The sequence below is a fragment of the Protopterus annectens genome, chromosome 1.part1 (genome assembly GCF_019279795.1).
Source record: "Protopterus annectens isolate FY-2018-M chromosome 1.part1, PAN1.0, whole genome shotgun sequence".
In the NCBI taxonomy this organism is placed as follows: Eukaryota; Metazoa; Chordata; order Ceratodontiformes; family Protopteridae; genus Protopterus; species Protopterus annectens.
Window position 1 is genome coordinate 349,258,288 of NC_056726.1, and position 21,138 is coordinate 349,279,425.

The window sequence follows — 21,138 nt, forward strand, 5'->3', positions numbered from 1 at the left end:
GATATCCGTAATGAATATGGACACACCAATAGAACTGGTATATGACAAATGTCTGGCTGAATACCCCCGTTCTACAAATCTATGGGTTAAATCCTGAAATGGACAAGATCCATCTGACCTGAACATATCCGTTTTATCCTCGTAAATTGGGATTTCGGAATATTCTTCATAATATGACCTGGATGACAGCTGGATGCATACAGTAATTGAATGAAAGGGCTTGTTATTTGTTGACCAAAACATCCAAAAATGGAATCAACCTCCCGTTGAATCAACAGTAAGGTGAATGTCCCATTTGTTGTCATTTTAAATAACTAACAAATCTTGTAAATACACTGCATCAGATTTCCAAATCGTCCAGCAGTCATCCAGGTACCTACGCCAGATATCCATTTCATCAATAAAGATATTATGGCTTCTATCATAAATCATATGATGTTCCAGGTAACCCATAAAAAGGTCTGTATAAATAGGGGCAAAAGCAGCCCCCATAGCGGTACCCTGAACCTGTAGATAACATTTTCCATTGAAAAGGAAAACATTTTTAGTTAATACAGGCTCAACCAAGCAAAGAAGAATGGTATTAAACCCAGGGCTATAAAGATCAAATTCGGTGAGCCAAAAATCCAATGCCATAAGACCATCCCAGTGAGGGATGCTAGTATATAATGATGTTGCATCTAAGGTGCATAATAACCATTCGTCTTCCACCTGAGAGTCTGCAATAATGTTAAGGAACTCTGTGTCTTTGATCCTAGCCCTAACTCCCTTCAACAAAGGTTTTAAATAATTAGTTAAGGAGCCCTTATCTGAAGCAATTGGCCGCCCAGGGGGATTATGAAGGTTCTTGTGCACCTTAGGAAGCAGATAAAGATGTTGAGAAGAGGGTTCCCTGACCTTAAGGTGAAAACAGGTTTGTTCATCAATGATGCTCACTCATAGACATATTCAAAAAAAATGTCTATCCATAGACCTATTCAAAAAAAGTCTATCAATTTTGAAATGTGGAGTTGGATCAGTAGGCATATTTGTATAGAATCTGGCATCATTGAGCTGTCTATTGGCCTCTTTTATAATCGGACCAATTCATAGCCACTATAGAACCCTCTTATCTGCTGCTTCTATAACCAGATCTTTCCTGCTTCTATAACCAGATCTTTCCTGCTCTTAAGCTTCCAAAGTGCCTCTTTCTGCTTGATTTAGATTATTGGAAAGCAAACCCTCACTGGTGTGTCCACCAAAATGTAACTCTTTGAGTATACATTTCTGAAATATCTCAACATGTTTCTTCATTGGTGGTACAAAACTAGATACATGAAATTTAAAGCCCACCTCATGAGGTTGTGTGGTTTTCTGAATCTCTGAAAAAAATCTTTATTGGGTTCTATATTAATCCTTCAGTATGGTTTTCATTCTTAGGCTTTCATCTTTCATTTTATTAATTGTTTATTTCCTGCATTTGATTTTTTTATGTGGCTGCATTGAATACACTTTTTATGTGGCTGTATTGAGCACACATTCTGTTGTGGGTGTGCTTTTACATTTGAATTAATTAGTATTTTTTTGTTCTGATTGGTGGAACAATTAAGGATTGAATTATAAAAAGGGTGTTTTTACTACGAATTTGTCTTCTTGCATTGATAAAGGTCTTCAGGGCTGAAACCGGTCTGCTTCATGTTTAAATAAAGATTGGATTCCTGTCTTGTGCTGGCCGTTTCTGCTTTTTGCTGTGGATAATTTTGGCCCCTACACTTGCCTTCCATGCATGGCCTTTCTTTGACTGTTATAAGACAGTCGATGGGCCACGCTGCATTGCCAGAGGCGGTCTTCACCTGTCTCCTCTAGGTTTTCAAATACTGGCATAGATGCTTGCCTCCCCCCATAGTGTCTTTTTTTTTTTTTTTTTTTTTTTTTAGGCAGTACTAAGACAATAAAATTTCCGACGTAAAAAAATCTACTACAGACAAATTCGAGGTTATGCTTATGCTATGAGTCTGAACAGGAAACTGCACTCCCTGGAAGCTCCGCTCCACTTTGAAGATACTGGCATCTTTGCAGTCACCACGACTTTGAAGTCCACAGAGAGCATTCCAGCCATGCAAGGCTACAATGCCTTTCACACGTTCAGACCTCAAAATGAGAGTGAAAAAAAACAAAGGTTGAGATGTATCCATCTTCATTAAATCCAAATGCATCTCAAGACTAGTTAAACAGTATGACTCTTGAGCTACTCCAAGTCCAAATAATATTGGTAAAACACCCTACCGCATCATCACTAGCTACAGGCTCCCCGCCTTGAACCATGAGAAGCATACTGCCTACCTGGACTTGAGTCATTCACTATACAGCCAAACACTTTGGTCATGGGAGATTTCAACTATCCAGTCGAGGGAGAAAATGTACACGAGCAGAAGCTCTTGTCACCCTTAGGTTCCAAGACTTTAATACAAATGATCTGGAATAGTTGGTCTGCATGCCAAAAAGGGACTCTCTAGTTCTGGACTTAGTACTCACCAATATGGGGGGGGGGTTAGTGTACTACCTACTGTGTTCTGCCCGCCCTAGTAAGGTCGGACCATAAATCTGTCTTCTTTTGAAGTAAAGATCAGACGACCTATGGGAGGTTGGCAGTGATTATTCATATCATAAGCGCAAGGTGCAACGTTTGATTTTCACATGGGATGATTGGGCTTGGAATGCCCCCCCCCCCCAGGGCAGTTATCCCTGTACTAATTCATGGGATTTGGTATAATGGGTGAAGTGAACACCACCTGTTCCAGCAACTTTCTAAGTTTATAAAAGAGCAGTATTTGTCCCTATTTTTGGATTCTTGCCCCCATCCAATTATTTTAGACCTGGTCTGGATTTCTTGTTCCAAGGTCCACCACTGATGGTGAGCTGCAGTACAGGGCAGTATGCACCACAGTGCCATTTTTTTAAACAAATTAAATTCTCACACTTTAAGCAATGACGTAAATGCAATTTAACTTAATTCTGGATTCTGTTTATGCTCTGCACATATTTTTCTCTTCTAATTGCCCCCAATTCCTTTTGAATTTTCTTTCAGTTTTAGATGAATAAAAAAATTGCTTATTTTTCTTCTGTATTGACCAGTCCTTGATTTTGACTCCACTGTTAGCTCTAACCCTTTTTAATCCCCTTGTAAAGCTGTTGACCTTTGGAGAAAAGATGGTGAAAAACAGCTAAATGTCAGGAATTAGAATTGTAGCATTGTTTCAAAAATGTGTATTAAAATGTAGCCACCATTACATTAAATGTCTGTAATTCTGGATTTGTTCCTGATTCTGCTCCGATTTATCCTTGATTGGTTGAGTCAACAGATTTAGTTGGAGAAGATGTGGAGGGGGTTGCTAGTGTTTCATTTTTTTTTTACTCGTTGCACTTGAATACAGTTGTATATCCATTTTTCTTCTGAGTACATTGCATTTTTATCAATGATTTCTGCTGATTTTTATTTTATTTGCCATTTGTTAACCAGGTTAGTCTGGCTGGGCAGATGCCAGAGGAGCAAAGCTTCATTACAACAATTTAATTTTTTTATACAATCAAATTAAGTATTTAATCAAACAACCATACAAAAAATATTCATTTTATACCTCGTACAAAAAATAGATTAATTTTATACAATACATGAGAAAAATTCAACATGGATGTAAGCTGTTACAAGCCATCTAAACGCAGATTCAACATGAGAATAATCATTAGGATGGGTAATTTGCTAACCTAAGTGTAGTGCGGCATATAGTTAGCAGGGAAGAAAGGTCCAGGTACTGGGGACAAGAAAAAGGGGTATAGACTGTATGAGGAGGAAGAGGTAAGAAGTGAAAATAGGAGTATAGTGGAAGGCAAAAGTCTGAGCAGGAAAACCTAGAATACAAGTAGGAATGGGTATCTGTAAAGACAGTGATAGCAGAGGAGAGGATAAGGTAGAGTGGGCAGAGTTCAAGTGGGATTCTTACAGGGGCAGTTCCAGGAGTTAAGCAGATGTTCCTTTATAGCGAGTTTGAAGTTCCAAGGGTTTTTGATATGGACAGGCCGTTGGGTTCCAAGAGGAGCTAACTGAGTGGCTATATAGCATTTTTCCTATAGATTTGTTTGGTTTTGTGATTTGAAAGAAGTGCTGGTCGGAGTTACGAAGTTCCCAGTTGGGGACATAAGGAGAGATGAGGGTTGATGGAGATGGGACAGGCTGTGGTTTGTTGGAGGATAGTACGAGTCAGAATGAGCTGATTATGGAGTTCTAACCAGTGGTTTTTGTAAGGAGAGGCAGTGATGTGAGTGATGGGGGAGATTTGTGGCAAATTTAGCAATTTTGTTGTAGGTAAGCTTGAGTTTGGTTGGCAGATGTTTTTGCAGGTTAGTGAAGATAGGGGTAGCATATAGTAGGGTAGGCAAGTAGTTAGGCTTCAGCTAGGGACAGTTTAGATTCTTGTGTTAATGTTTTATTTCTGTAGAGCAGTCCTAGTTTTTAGTGTCGTCTTGATGCGGATGTCAAATTTAAGTTTATTTATAAAAACACATGAAGTTTAGTGTAAGATTCGACCTTAATAGTAGGGTTTAGAGAAGAGACTGAGAAGGAGGCTTTGAGGTGTTGGAGGGATTTGGGAAGGAAGAGTAGAAGTGTTTATTGGTGTTAAGTAGGAGTTAGTTGTGAGCCATCTTTCAACTATTTAATTTGACATTTGATTACTGGGGTAGTCTGTGTGAATTGTCTGCTTAAGTAAATGTCATAGGCTGTGGTTTTTAACTTACAGTAAGATGCAGCTTCCTTTGAGACTTGCAGTGATCGGTAATCCCATTTTCCATGATATGCTTATGTAGCAAATGTAGGTCAATTTTTATGTTCCAGCAACTTAAGGGGATTAGTGTGGTTGGTTACTTCACTGCAGTCTCAGTTTTGGACAAGTAGAGTGGTTCATACTACTTTGTACATGAATTATGGGCTTTTTAGTAATGTGAAATGAGTTTCATGCACTGTTGTGAAGAAAATGTAAGCAAACCTCAAATTACACTCTTGTCACAAATATACAGGATTTCGTAACTAACAGAAAAGTCCACATCAGCCAGACCCCTTGGAAGTGGTGTGTTTTTGCACAGTGCAATAATAGGGTGTTCCACATTTTGACAGTTTCACACATTGCTAGGGTCTCTTGCACATTGGCCTCTTAAGAGGTTCATGGGTTGGGTTGGTACTAGGCTATCGGCCCTAGGGCATATACAAGCCTAGCCATAACAATTCCCTGGCTATTTCTTCCCACAGTATTTACTTCCCTGGACCTCTGGCTAGCAGGGCGACTTGAGGTGATACCCAGGGTGAATTTCCTATCTCCCATCCAGTCGTCAAGGTTCCTTTTGAAGAGGACCAAAGAGCCACTCTGCTTGACATGTATGGGCAGTCTCTTCCAAAGTCTGGGGAGTCTCTAAGTCAGGAACCTATCCATCATGTTTTGTTCTTTGTGATGACTAGGTTTAGATCCCAGGAGGGATTGGGATTTCTTTAAGTGTAGCATGTCCAACAGCTCTGGGTTTGACATGGCCTTGTATGTTAAGCAGAGATCGCCTCTTGAGTAGACTGTATGCAACAGCGTATAGATGGAGTTTTTTTTTAGACTGTCAGCATAGGGCATCTGCTTTTAGGCCTGTGATCCTTTTAGTGAGGTATTTCTGTGGCCTTTCCAGTTGTTGCAGATGTCTTGACAGGTACATACCAAACTGGGCGTTGTATTCTATAATGGGTCTAATGAGGGATGAGTACAGTGGTACAATGACCTCCTTTTTTTGGATGAAAAGCCCTTGGTGATGAGGTGTACCATGTAGAAGTATTTCCTGACTGTTGTGGTGATGTGGCTAATGAAAGAGACCACTGTCCACCTGTGTCCCCAAGTCTCATCACACTTTTGGTGTTCAGTGTACTGACACCTATGTAGTAATTCACGGGTACATGTTTTTTCTTAAATGGGATAACTATACATTCCTTCGCACTGAGCTTGAGCCCATGGCTCTGGCACCATGCATCTGTTTCTGTAAGGCCCTTTTGTAGAATATCTGCATCATTTGGGGATTCAATAATTGCTCCCAGTTTGCAGTCATCTGCGAACTTTGTTAGCCAGAGTCCCCTAGTGTTGGCCTGTACTTCACAGAAGTAGATGCCAGAGATTTATGGTTGTATATTGTGTCAAAGGGGGACTAACACGGTCTGCTGCATATAGGTACCATGTTGCAATATTCTACATACATTTCACAGCAAGTCTGGAATGATGTAGCACCTTAATAGGGGTGGACATTTGTTCTTTTCAGGGTGAAGAATTTAGTGCATGTATAGAATGTAACTGTCCCCCAAGTTGGCATTACATCATAAGGTAAAGATTATATATATTTTCACTTGCCCCTCAAAAATATATTCATTTGTATCCAGTGATGTGCATTACAGGAAAATAAATGCATCCTGGCTAGGGGGCAAGCCATAACATCATGTCATGTCCCCCCCCCCCCCATGTTAAGTCTTTCTGAATCTTGGAATACCCTACCATTGAGTTTTCAGATAGTGAGGGCCTTAGTGTGGAGGGCTGTTTTGTGGGCAGAGCTGCATAATATGGCAGTCTTGGAGTGGCTAACTAGTGGCCATATCTTATCCCCAAGAAATTCAAGCAGATCATTTGTATGCCACTAAAAAATTTCCGAGTATCACTTGATGGTGTGAAATCTTATTGTTGGAGTTAAAAGTGAATGCAGTCAAAGGACTGCCTGCAGTCACCCATTCACTCTGTGGAAGGAGTCATTGTGCATGTAAGTTCAAAGATGTGAGAGTATGGATTGTTACTGTGTGCATGTCTGTAGAGGTATGAATGTGTGTGGGTGGGAGCACTGGTGGGATTAAGTACAAAAGTGTGTGAGACTTAAGTTTGTTTCATGGCTGAGATGGACTGTGGGGGGAGCTTTCTCATTGTTGGGTTGGATATGTGGTGGGGGGTGTACATGAATGGAGTAGTGCCTGTATGAGAATGTAAAAGGGACACCCTTGCTAATGTATTGCAGGGCTGCTAGGTAGAGTGCTACTGCTGTCTCATCTGACATAGTGTTGAGTGACGAAGATCATTTGCTCTGGTAAATCCTCCTCACATCCATGAACCTTGTGTATCACAAAGTCAGGATGAAGTGTAAAAAAAACACTGGTTCCCAAGTATGCAACAAAGTCCAGAAGGTTTAAGATCTTTGCTTGGAAGTGTTTGCATAGGTATTTGTATACCCTATAATCTTCAGGAGCGATGGCCAAGGACTGTCCAAACCGCAGTTCCTGTAACTTATTGTTACTGAAAATTGTAATCCAAAAGAAAATGCAGCCCAAAACTAGATGGAAAGTGTCACAAAGATTTAATAAAGTTAAGCGCTTTCATCCAAACTACATCTGGTGGAATTCATCAGAATAGTAACAACCATTCAACCAGCCATTTAAATACTGGTACCTTGATTTTAAAAACAATTACGTGACCATGCTCATTAAAGTAATGGCAGATTTAGCCATTTCTAAAACAAATATTTTTAAAAAGTGTGCATGCAATACTTTGAACTCTACTAATTAAACAAACATTAAAAAATACTTCTCAAAATATAATATATAGAGTATATTGTAAAAACGTGTATAGCTTAGCGGCCCTTGGCTTCAAAGCACTTAGGGATATGGCATTTAATCAGGACTGAGAACTAGCATTCAGCCTAACTGCCGTGAAAGATCCCTGTATTTAAGCTAGTGTTCCCAGGGGCCACCCCTTGGGTTTACAGGGACTTTTTCTCCCAGAATGTCTATTTTTTGCAATTTTCAGTAACAATTGGGTAACGAAATTGCAGTTTGGACAGTCTTGGACCTCGCTCTTGGAGGTTTAGCTGTCTTGTACATACAAGTGTTTGGGTTATTTGACTTCCCCAAGCAGACTTAGATAGCAAATGTTGGAGGTGTGATGGAGATGAGTGGTAACTGGGAACACGTTTGGGAGTGTAATGGTTTGGCAGACTTGAAAGATTCCTCAGAATACTTTGTCAGAAATATTGGGAGAACAAATGGCTGTGAGTAAGGAAGTGATTCTTTTGAGCTGGGATACAGGATTTGAATTGGCTAGACATTAAGACTGTAAGTTTAATTCTTTTGGCTGACAAAAAAGCAATTGCTAGAAAATGGAAATTAGTCTACACCAACTGTGTATTTCAGGTTGTGAATATTGTAAAAAAAAAAAAAAAAACGGAAGTTGGATGCTTAGAAAAGGGAAGGAACGAATTTCATAGAAGTAAATGGAAGTTGTGGGAACAATACATGCATAATGAGGACAAGGAGTGAGGTTTAAAGGAAGGCATGTTGGACTGATAGCAGCAAATAAAATATATAATGTATATTGTATTTAAATGGGAAAATGTTAAAATGTTTTTTTATGTTAATGTATGTTTGCATCTGTCTTAAGTGATTTAGTAAAGGTGCTTAAATAAAATAAACACAACAGAGACACTAGGAGATAACTGTCTCCATCATTAAGGTAGTGGACTGACTTCACTGTACTTGTTTGCAAATAAAATTACAAATAAAAACAAACTTTACAGTGTTCAGCAACAGTAAGAAACACTCCAAAACTTCAGATGTTAATTCCTCTTCTGTGAAGGAACTGAAGTTGGCATAGTCACAGAATTACTCTGCTTTAATTCATAATCACTTTCATCAACCGACTGGGCTTCATTAGATCAACTTTTCAATAACTTTAACCCATGAAAAAATAATGTATACATAAAACTACAAAGGATCATAAGTCATGATTGGTAACCTTGTACATAGTAATGAGCTTGGCCTACAAGTAAAATAAAGCCTGATGTAACACAAGTCACTTGTTACAATCCAAACTAAAATAAGAAACCGAAGTAATACACTTCCAAATAAAATGAAGTACTGAACTAGTAATTTTTGGTCTTCAGACAGGGAGAAGGTACCACAAACTTCCTTCATAAAAAGCTATTTAGAACCAAGGTGACAATGAGATCCTTCCAGAAATTAAGAACTGTAGAGTTTAAAAAAAAAAAAAATTTGGAGAGCTGAAGTAAAGGGTGTGTAGCTACTGTGGGATTCTGAGACATGCTAATGAGCAGATGAGTTATTTGGTCACTGCAGCCATAGCTGTCTCTCTGAATTGTATTTTCTCTAACTGACCTACCTAGTGTAGGCAGATACTGCAAACAGTGAGTCCTTCTGAATCCTAGGGCACATCTTTATACATGAAGTTATCACTTAAATGTGTTTTGCATGAGTTTTATAATTTTTCTCAGATTTGCTGTATGTGTGGTCCTGTATTGGTGTGTGCCACAATGGCAATCAGTTACACTAGTGTTTTTTGATACTTTGTAACAGACATACAGGTGGTTTACTTTTGCTGACAAGTGGTGTAATTATCACAGTATTATCACTATTGTGTTTTTAATACTTTGTAACTAAAAATACTGTCTCTATATTTTGTCATTTTTTTTGAAGTTCTTGCAAAAAAAAAACTTTACAAGTGTATAACATTTTATACATCTGAGTTGCTGCTGTCCTCTTGCTTTGGATAGTTGGCTCTTGTACTTTCTGCAAATGCCAAATTATTTTGTCTTGAAAATAAATTTTATAGAGAGATTAACATTCATAGGAAGTATTAAATGAAGGTCATTATGGCCATTAAACTTCCAAATGGAAATATTTACAAAACTTAAGACACTTAGTTTCACTTTTCAGAGTAACAAATGTAAAAGCTACCAGAAACATTGTGTTGTGATCTTGGGCTTGGAGGTTGTGCTTTATAAAAACTTTCACCTTCCAAGTGCTGATGAACGTTATTTTTTCATTAAATTTCAAGATGCAGCTGATTTGACTTTAAAAATTAGAACACAATCTTATGACATTTTATAGACTGCTATCCCAGAATAATTTATTTCTTGACAGTATGCCATCCCAATATAAAGCCAAGACCTTTTTATGTAGAGAGCACAAAAATAGCCTAACTAGTTTGTGACAGTTAATAGGAAAAAGGACAATAGTCAAAGGATTAGGGAACAAAAGATGATGAGTGCATTTAAAGATGTCAAAACAGTACAGCACAAGGGATAATTGGCCAAATATTCTTTAGAAATGATTTATTGGCCTAGTCATAGTCTGTTTTTCTTTGACCTACATCATGGATGAAAGTCTTGCAAGATTCATTTACTTGTCCAGTTAATATATGGAGCAAATAATGAGAAATTGGTCGTATGTTTTTCATTGTTTAGATGCTGTTTCTATCAGACGTTTCCTTGTAGAACCTGGTATAATGTAGTAATGGTTTGCTCAGACTCGACCTGATGTTGGACTCTTGCATTCTGTTTTTCAGGGAAAGTTTAAGGAGCTTGGCTTATCTAACTTTGCATCCTGGGAAGTAGCTGAGATCATCTGCATTTGCAGAAACAATAACTGGATTATTCCTACTGTCTACCAGGTATACTGGTATTTCTTTATTCAAGAAATGTTATTTTATTTTTAGCTATGTTATATGATAGATGAGATGGTACACTATGAAGGGTTATTATGTAGCTGAGAGGCTAGGGGATTCATAAACATCATGCATGGTCCAATAAATGGATTTTACCTGTTATGGCCTGCACACTGTAAGACAAGGTTGCTAATTTGCATTATATTCTGATTTGGTAAAGTACGATATGCAACTTATTTTCTTGTGCAAAAAAAAAAAAAAATCAGTACAAGATCAAAACATAGCTTAAACTCAAACTGAATTGCCCTAAAGGTGGGGTGTGTATCTATCTACAGCCTCAAAATACCAAGCCCGGTAGACATTGTTTGCACAAATTTGGACCAGAGTGGGTGACAGTCCTGAAATAAGTAGTTGTACCAGTCTGTATGAATAATCTGAGTTGGAGACTAGGCTTGTATTACTTATTAATGTGGTAATGTAATGAATTTGGATTTGAGAGCTGCAGCAAGGTCCCCTCAGTCTGTTGAAGACATTCGATTGCTGACATTTTAGCTGCAAAGATTCATGCAGTCTGTGATTTAAGTGTAATTGTAATAAGCCTGAGATGCGAATTGAATCGCAATGAAAATGTTGGTAAACTTGTTTCAATAAAAAAAAAATTGAGAACCCCATACTAAGTCAAAGTAGTAGTAATGCTGAAATATTCCATGGAAGCTTATGAAATACTTTACAGCAAATGTTGGTTTTAATGAAAAATGTTAGATATTCTGTTGAGTACCTGCTTCTAATTGTGTAAGATGTTACAATATATAAATAGATTATTGATGTGCTATTACCAGAATAACAAGCAACTGTCTCTTGGTTTTGCTCTACACTGAGACCAGTCTTTCTTAATAGTTTACGTTCATTAAACCTCTGCAGAGGGAGGGTGAACTGTATGACCCTTCTGACATGCAGCACCCTGTGATGCTTTAAGAAGCCCTGCAGATGTTGTTTCACTGTTGCAGTCATTACATTTGGGTAATCCTGCTGGAAGGTTTCCCTCAGCTGGCCTGAATTCCAAAGTCTTGGGTCCTGCATCGGCTGCTGTTGCCCCTTCCCTGACATCAGGTCGTCAGGAGTATAAAAGAAGCAGCCGACACCATTTTCTTCAGTCTTTCTTGCTGCGCTGTGCCCATAGCAGAAGCAGTTGGCAAGTGCCGGTCAGCCAACTCTTGAGGTTTTCGTGTTTGAGTTTCAGATCCGAAGTCTTCAATAGAGCTAAGTACCCCGTTGGGGAAACTTTTTTTTCTTGCTCCAGACTGATGTCAGAAAAAGTTAATTGCATTTCTTGTAGAAAGCAAATACCTCATAAGGATTTTCATTCTTGACTGTATTCCTTGCCTGGGCCCTGATCACGACATTACTGGTTGTCGGTTTTGTGCTAGATTTAACCAACGACTATTGAGCATCTGTATGATTTTGCTTTCAATTTTTTTGGAAGTCTGTTTAATTATCCTGAAATGTCCGATAGCCACCCGACTACCGGAGTTTACTAAAAGCGCAAAGAAAAGGTTAGAGAAAAACAACAGAGGCCCAAAACCGACGAAGCTTCTCCTATGCCAGTCGCCGGTTCTCAGTGCGGCACTTTCGCAGCCCCTGACGCCCGCTACTTCAGAGTCGCAGGCCGCTACCAACTACCACGTAGAGTTGGCCATGCCACTGGATACTCAAGGTATTGGAGCCTCTGACACTAATTCCTGAGATGGTTTCGGAGCCGCTGAGTAGGTACTGGCTTCTGAGGGTGTATTCGGACCTAAACATCTTTACATTAAGACGACTTCAGCTTCAAAGGCAAAGACTAAACAACCTTCTAAAGCAAGGAAACAAACGAGCCATGTGGACAGGCCTCTATGCCCAAAAACAGATGCTCACTGACGACTTGATTACCTTGATCAGTGGTTCACATCCCCTACCTGATAAGAGGCCTAGGCAAGACACTGACTATGAATCTTCAGATCAGGTTTCTATTTCTTCAGATTCCTCTTCTGATCAGGAATATTCTCTTCCCCCCATGAGGATTCTGATGCTGAAGAATCTATACCTTCAGCATCTCCTCCTGAGGGGAAACCTTGCATACCATGAGGGAGCATTTCCACTGGGAGAGCCAAGATTTTTCTGAATCTAAAAAGAGGCTCGGGGGTTTTCTTTTACTACCTCAGCACAGGCCTCTAGCCATTCCACCTGTGTTAGACATTTGTTGATGTGTTTTCGGCGTCTAGTCTGACCCCTGACTCCTTACCCCCAGCTCCTGTTAAGCCTGACGGATATTACAGGGTTCCTGACTCGCACAAATTTCTTTTTAAAAACCCTGCTGCTGACCCAAACTATTTCACAGGGTCCAAAAGGAGTTGAGGCTTCCACTGCAAAAAACCCTACCCCTCTGACAGATTCAAGGGCACTGGATAGATGAGGAAAAAAGGTTGCCACATCTGCAACTTTGGCAATAAGGGTCTTAAACTGTCGATTTTCATATGCTTAAGTAGCAGCAACATGTCATGGGATTGCTTAAACAGAAAATGTTATTCTGTATGTGCAGAAAAACAAGGTAATGCAGGATTTATTGTATGCAGCAGAACAAGTTGGAAAACATACTTTGCAATGTGGTTTTGATTCTTTGGAGGCCTCCTGCAGGGCTGCATTTACGGGTTCTGTAATTAGGAGGCATGCTTGGTTAAAAGAACAAAATCTGCCCTATCATGTTGGTTAAATTACTAGATGCACCTTTACAGCATGATGCTTTGTTTGGTGTTAAGGCAGAAGAGGTGTTAAAGAAAATGGAGGACAAAGCTAAATCTATGCAAAGCTAAATCTATGCAAGCTGTCAAAGATGTTTTTACAAGTACAGCCACCTAGATTTAGTAGACACTGGCCTACAAAAAAATTGGTCCTTTCCTGTGTCAGACCTCAAAGGGGCAGATCCAGATGCCCTAGGGGCAGATCTTAGGTGCAAGGTTCTTATAGGCCCAAGCAATGGGGTGCTTCTCCCTCCAAAGCTGGAGAAGATGGATCACAAACATACAGAAAACAGTCCCAATGACTCCCCCCTGCCTGCACCAAGCACTTATCTTCTGGCAGCACCCTTAGGGGGAAAATTAGCACTTTTTGTTCAAAATTGGCACATCATAACCCAGGACAAGTGGGTTCTAAACAGTGTCACAAGGCTACAAGTTCCATTTCCATACTCTGCCAAAGGCAAACGGCTGGCCAGATCTGCCAAAAAATCAATGGGCAGAGGCACAAAAACAAGTCTCATCCCTCATGGACATGGGGGCCATTCAACAAGTACCAGAGCAAGAGCAGGGACAAGGATTTTACTCAAGACTGTTCTTGGTACCCAGAAAGAACAAGGCCTGGAGGCCGATACTGGACCTATCTATTCTGAACACTTTCTTGGATATTCCAAAATTCAAAACGTTGACTTTGCAGCAGCTTCTGCCCATGCTGGGCAAGAATGCTTGGCTTGTGACTTTAGACCTAAAAGAGGCATACCTGCATGTTCCAATCAGACAATCATGCAGAAAGATACCTCAGATTCAAGGCTGGCTCAGTGCATTACCAATTCTCTGCACTGCCCTTTGGCTTATCTACTGCACCCAGGGTCTTTACAAAGTGCCTGGCACCAGTAATTGCATTCTGCAGACAAAGAGGAATAGAAATATATCTGTACTTGGAAGACTGTCTCATTCAAGCAGAGAACAAGGACATTCTACTTCAACATATGGCGTTTGTGAAAAGACTTCTAACATGCCTAGGGTACACAGTCAACAAAAAGAAACCAAAACTAGTACCCACACAAGAGAACATTCCAGGGTGCAAGCTTGAATACAACTGCCCAGATGGCTTATCTCATGCCAGACAAAGGCAACTGACTACCTATTTCAAAATGTTAACAAAGGCCCAGTTATCTACAATAAAAATTCTGCAGGCTTTGGGCTTCATGGCATCCTGCATCCTACTAATTCCATATGCAAGACTGCATATGAGGAAACTTCAGTGGTACCTAAAGTGTTTGACTCAACATTGCCACAGCCTGGAACCAGTCATTACTCTCATTCCCTGCCTGCAACAGGAGTTTCAGTAGTGGGCAAAGGCTTGTCACCAGAACAAGGGACAGCCATTCACATTACCTCCAGCCAGGCAGACACTAACAACGGATGCATCGGACTATCCCTGGGGAGCCCATATGGCAGGAAGATGCATTCAGGACACATGGTCCTCAAACCAAATGCATCTACATATCAATCAAAAAGAGATGTTAGCTGTTCAAAATGCCCTGACAGCCTTCAAGGACCTTCATCATCCGGGCCAACTACTGATAAAGACAGACAAAACCACGGTCATGTGGTATATAAACAAGCAGGGGGGCACACATTCTTACCCCCTTTGCAGACTAGCCATGACTTTGTGGGATGTAGCTTTGACTTGCCAAGTACATCTGCAGGCACAATTCCTGCCAGGAAAGGAAAATACTCTGGCAGACGAACTAAGCAGAAACCTCATGGATCCCCACGAGTGGAGGCTGGATCCACAAGTCTTCAGCATGATAACAAGGAAATGGGGATGCCCAGACATAGATCTCTTTGCCTCCCCTCTCAATTACCAACTAAAAAGATTCTGCACAAGGATGGTATCGCAGACAAGCATGGAAAGTGGATGCCCTATCAGTATGCCTTTCCTCCACTGCCTCTCCTCCCCATGGTGCTCCTAAAGGTCAGACAGGTGAAGCCAAAGATGATCGTGATTGCCCAGACTGGCCACGCCAGTACTGGTATCCAATACTAAGAAACTTATCTCTATACCCAGCTTGGACCTTACCTCAAATACCTCGACTACTGTCCCAGCAAAACAATCTGATAATGCACAGCCAACTCAGGACATTAAACTTGGCAGCATGGCGGATAATGTAGTCATACAAAAAACACCTCTCAATAAAGCTGTGATGGATGTCATTCTGGAAGCCAGAAGGCCTAGTACTAGAAAGTCTTATGCTGGAAAATGGAAGAGATTCTGTGCCTAGAACCAGGCAAAAGGAACTGATGCAGCAGTACCAAATATTCCTCAGATTTTGCAATACTTAACTGAGATGCTGGACAAAGGCCTATCTTTTTCATCAATTAAAATTTATGCCTCTGCCATTTTGGCTCATTACAGTACAGAGCCACCACTTTTTTCTCACCCTTTATTAAAGCAGTACCTCAGAGGAGCCAAAAATTTAAGGCCCCCAAGGAGACCATCAATACCTACATGGGACTTCAACTATGTCTTGGAAAAATTCACCCTGCCTCCTTTTGAGCCAGCTGCTACTGCTAATATGAAGTTTCTATCTTGGAAAACAGCTCTGCTCTTAGCAATTACTTCTGCAAGACTGGTTTTAGAGCTACAGGCGCTCATGGCTGTGGAACCTTTCATCATTTTTCATCCGGACAGGGTCTCCATGAGGATAAACCCAACATTTTATGCCTAAAGTAGTGTCCAGTGTGGCTCTTAACCAAGCCATCCATCTGCCAACCTTTTACCCAAATCCACAGAACAAGGGGGAGAGAATTCTGCATTCTTTGGACATACACACAGACAACTTAGATTCTTCTTGGACAGAACCAAAGCTTTCAGGAAGACAGAGCAGTTACTAGTGGCATATGCTGCAGGATCACAAGGAAAGCCCATCTCAAAGCAGACTATTTCTAAGTGGTTAGGCCACTGCATTCGTTTCTGCTACTTGCACCATGGCAAGCCAGTGCCTAAGGGCATTAGGCCTCATTCCACCAGAGCTGCAGCACCTCAGCAGCCTTTCTCAGGGGAGTACCAACCACAGACCTAGAGGCAGCTACTTGAGTTCAGTGCACACCTTTATAAAGCATTATCATCTGCCACTTTACTCTAAATCCAGGGCAGGCTTTGCCACTGCAGTTCTGCAGGGCCTCCTAGCCGCTCCTACTGCTATCTAGTTCCAGCCTCCCAACCATAGCTTTGGGACTCCACCTAAATGTAATGACTGCAACAGTGAACCACTAAGAACATAGTACAGTTGTGTACACTTGTTATAAATGTAGATGTTAAGAGTGTATTCACTTTTGCAGTCCGGGATGGATTATATATATATATATATATATATATATATATCTACTTTCATAGACCGAACGTACGAATCACCGAACGTTGGACTGAATTACCAACATATGAATTCACTGAAATAGTTAATTGTCGACAGCCAATTAACCGACAATAATCATATAGTGATAATCTCCACCCCAGCGTTCCACCTAACTATTCAATAGCTAGCTATATAGTCTGTTAATTTGTTTTTGTTACGTAAAGATGGCGGAAGTGGTAGAGTTTGCACCAGGAATTCTGGGGAACATTTATCATTACATATTATCGCAAAGAGGGAAAGAAATGTTATCCATAGAAGGATATCTGTATCATTTGGAGAAGAATCGGCAGAGTAGACGCTATTGGGGATGTAAAGACAAATCAGATCTTAAATGTAAAGGTAGAGCTGTAACTGTTTCAGTTCCAGAAGGCGATAAATTGTTAAAATCTGTCGCGCATTATCATTCTGCAGATCCTACTGAAATTGAACGGTATAATTTAAATACCGATATTAAAGTCAGAGCAAAATATAGTAGAGATAACCCTTGTTGCATAGTAGATTTAGCTATGGCTTCAACTTCATTGGACGCTGTGCATAGTTTACCTAGTCGGAAAGCTCTTTTACAGACTATTGGTAGAGTACGACGTAATGAAAATGTTCTGGAGAAATGTGATGAAGTCAGTTTAATGAATCTCAAGATTAGTGATTATCCGTTAAAAGCAGGACATTTCATTGGTAAACGGATCTGTGATAAAGCTACTAACACTGTAGATGTTCTTCATCTCACATTGCTGCAGTCCTTACATATGGGTAGTCCGCTGTCCTCGGTCGGCCCGAATACCAAAGTATTAGGCTGACGTCGTTCAAGGCGCTTAAGACTGACATCAGGACGTCAGGGTACAAATGCGCATGACCGACGTCATATCCTCAGTCTTTTTTGCCGCATGGTCCGATGCAGAAGCAGCGTTGCAAGTGCCGTTCGGCGTTCTGAAATTTTTCGAGTTCAGAGTTTCAGACCGAATCAAAGTTGGCTAAGTACCCCGTTGGGGAATATTTTGGTTTTTTCTTGCCTCAGTGTTCTACCGGATGTCAGAAAAAGTGAATAACTGTATTTCTTGTGGGAAACAGATACCGATAGGGATGATCATTCTTTGTGTATTCCTTGTTTGGGTCCTGAGCACGACGTTGTTGGGTGTCGCTTTTGTGCTAGGTTCAATAAGCGCACTATTGCGAAGGTTAGATTGTGCTAGGCTGGTCTTGAAGCGGTGCAATTATAATATGCCGTCGGAGTCTCCGCCCGCTTCAAGAAGCGCAAAGACAAAGCAGTTAAACCCAGGCAAGAAGAGTCGTCAGTTCGGACGCCGGTTCTTTAGAGGCGCCAGTGGAACCGGTGGTTCGATGGAGGCTTCTCTGGAGTCCCAGGGGGAGACTTTGATATTGCAGGATGTGGCCTCTCAGGAGGCAGGTCAGGCTGATGGGGCTTCTCAGGTTACTGTACTCCCCTCCCTTCCTAGGGTGGTTAGGCCCTCTCCTTCTGTTTCCAAGGCTTCTCCCAGAGGCAGGCCAGGTTTAGCTTCTGTTGGTGTCACTCCTAGTTCAGCAGGGTCTGTGCCCAAGAAGCACATGCTTAAAATGGCAGAAGATTTGATCACTCTGATTAGAGGTTCTTTGCCCCCTCCTGATAAGAGGCCTAGGGTGGAGCCAGAGTTGGGGAGTTTTGAGCAGGCTTCGGATGTTTGAGTCTTCGGCTGAAGACTTGCAGGAGTACTCTCCTTATTCTGATTCTGATGCAGATGATTCGACTCCTTCTGCTTCTCCTCCAGAGGATTTTTCTTTTTCAGAGACTCTTCATTCCATGAGGGAACATTTTAAGTGGGAAGGTCAGGACTTCTCTGATTCCAGGAAAAGGCTTAGGGAATTTTTGCTTTTACCCCAGCATAGGCCCTTGGCTAATACCCCCTGTTCTGGATGTTGTGGAAGATGTGTTTGCAAAGGCTTCACTTAATCCTGATTCTCTGCCTCCTGCTCCTGTTAAACCGGATAGGTATTACAGGGTGCCTGAGGCTCATAAATATCTTTATAAGAGTCCTAGGGCGGACCCAGAAACTGTTAGTCAGGGACCCAAGGGTGTCAAGGCCTCTGTTGTAAAAAATCCGGTTCCTCCAGATAAGGAGGCCAGAGCTTTGGATAGATGGGGAAAGAAAGTCTATACATCTTCTACCTTAGCTATGAGGGCTTTGAATTGCCAGTTTCATATGTTGAAATATCAAAACTATCTTCTTTCTCAATTGAAGTCTAAGGTGGATGCTCTGGCGGAAGGCATTGAGTGTAAAGAATTACAAGATTTGGTGCATGTCTCTGAACAGGTGGGTAAGCATTCTTTACAATGTGGTTTTGATGCTGTACAGGCCTCGTCTAGGGTGGCTGCCACTGGTTCAGTTCTTCGCAGGCACGCCTGGCTAAGGGATCAGAATTTATCTGACCATGTTAAGACAAGGATTTTGGATGCTCCTTTACAGTCTGATGTGTTGTTTGGTTCACCTGTGGAGTCAGTCTTGAAGAAAATGGAAGACAAGGCTAAATCTATGCAGGCTGTTAAAGATTTTTTGCAAGTTCAGCCTCCGAAGTTTAGTAGGAATTGGCCTGCTAAGGGGTGGACGTATCCTTTTTATGATTCTCAGTCTAGGGGTAGATCTAGACGTGGTAGGGGCAGAGCTCAGAGTTCTTTCAGACCTAGAACAGGGAGTTCACCTGCACAATCTTGGTGAGGGCAGGGGCCAGTCCTTTCGTAAACAGGCCCAATGACCTACCTTTTCAGCTGCCAGATCCTTCTTGCCTGGCAGCACCTTTGGGAGGAAGGTTGGCACTCTTCAAGGAAAAATTGGAATTTGATTACCCAAGACAAATGGGTATTGGATATCATACACCAGGGTTACAAGTTTTATTTCCATACCTTGCCTCCTTTCAAAGGCATGCGGACGTTCCTCCTCAGCAAAGACTAGAGGCTCACAAACAAATTTCTCTGCTACTTCAAATAAGGGCCATACAACCGGTCCCTCTGCCAGAAGTGGGTCTAGGATTTTATTCTCGCCTGTTCCTAGTACCAAAGAAAGGGAACACGTGGAGACCAATTTTGGATTTATCTATCCTCAACACATATCTGGACATTCCCAAGTTCAAAATGTTGACGTTACAACAGCTTTTACCTCTGCTGGGCAAAGATCACTGGATGGTGACTCTGGATCTCAAGGAGGCTTACCTTCATGTTCCTATCAGGCTCAGTTGCAGGAAGTATCTGCGTTTTCAGGCTGGGACTTCTCATTATCAGTTCTCTGCATTGCCCTTTGGCTTATCTACTGCGCCCAGAGTGTTCACGAAGGTTCTGGCTCCAGTGATAGCTTTCTTCAGGCTAAGAGGAATACAAATCTATCCTTATTTGGACGATTGCCTGATTCTGGCCCAAGGAAAGGACGAACTTCTTCATCATTTACAGTATGTGATAGCAGTGTTAAGATGCCTGGGGTATTCTGTGAACGAAATAAAGTCCAGTCTAGTACCCTCTCAGGACATGTGCTTTCTGGGTGTGAGACTGAATACAGCATCCCAGATGGCCTTTTTGACCCCGGACAAACAAAAGAATCTTTCTCTTTACTTCCATCAATTGTCTCGTCAGTCCAGGCTGACTGCAAGGACGGTCCTTCAAGCCTTGGGGTTCATGGCATCTTGTATTCTGGTACTTCCCAATGCCAAACTGCATATGAGGAAGCTACAATGGTATCTCAAAAATGTATGGACACAGCACTGCCAAGATATGGACACTCATTCAGATAATACCTTGCATTCAAAAGGAATTTTTGTGGTGGGCTCAGGAATGTCACCTAAACAAGGGACTCTCTGTGACCCGGCCAGAGGCGAGTCAGATTCTAACGACAGATGCCTCAGACAAAGCTTGGGGAGCTCATCTGAATGGAAAATGGGTACAAGACACGTGGCCTGCCAGACTTCAACATCTACATATCAACTTGAAGGAGATGTTAGCAGTCCAATTTGCATTAATAGCTTTCAAGGATTTACTTCTTCCAGGGCAGGTGTTGGTTCTAACAGACAACACAACTGTTATGTGGTACATCAACAAGTAAGGGGGAACGCATTCTTATCCTCTATGCAGACAAGCAATGATTTTGTGGGAGACTGCTCTCAGTTTACAGCTAAATCTTCAGGCAAGGTTTCTGCCAGGAGCACAGAACTCCTTAGCAGATGTGTTGAGCAGACAAATTATGGATCCCCACGAGTGGAAATTGGATCCTCAAGTATTTCAGAAATTGACAGTGTTATGGGGAACTCCAGACATAGATCTGTTCGCTTCTCCACTAAACTACCAGCTGCCAAAGTTTTGCACAAAAAGGTTTCATCCCACAGCCTGGAAAGTGGATGCTCTCTCATTCAGTTGGAGCAATCTTCATGTGTATGCCTTTCCACCTCTGCCTCTCCTCCCAAAGGTACTCCTGAAGG

At 41.3% G+C, this 21,138-nt stretch overlaps 1 protein-coding gene across 1 annotated transcript in view; it reads left to right on the forward strand.

Annotated features, from left to right (window-relative positions):
• Positions 1 to 21,138, forward strand: part of LOC122804974 (aflatoxin B1 aldehyde reductase member 4-like) — a 306,195-nt gene that overhangs the window by 77,449 nt on the left and 207,608 nt on the right. The window contains exon 3 of the mRNA XM_044075223.1: positions 10,395 to 10,499. Coding sequence (XP_043931158.1) covers positions 10,395 to 10,499 — 105 coding nt within the window. The remainder of the gene's footprint in view (positions 1 to 10,394; positions 10,500 to 21,138) is intronic.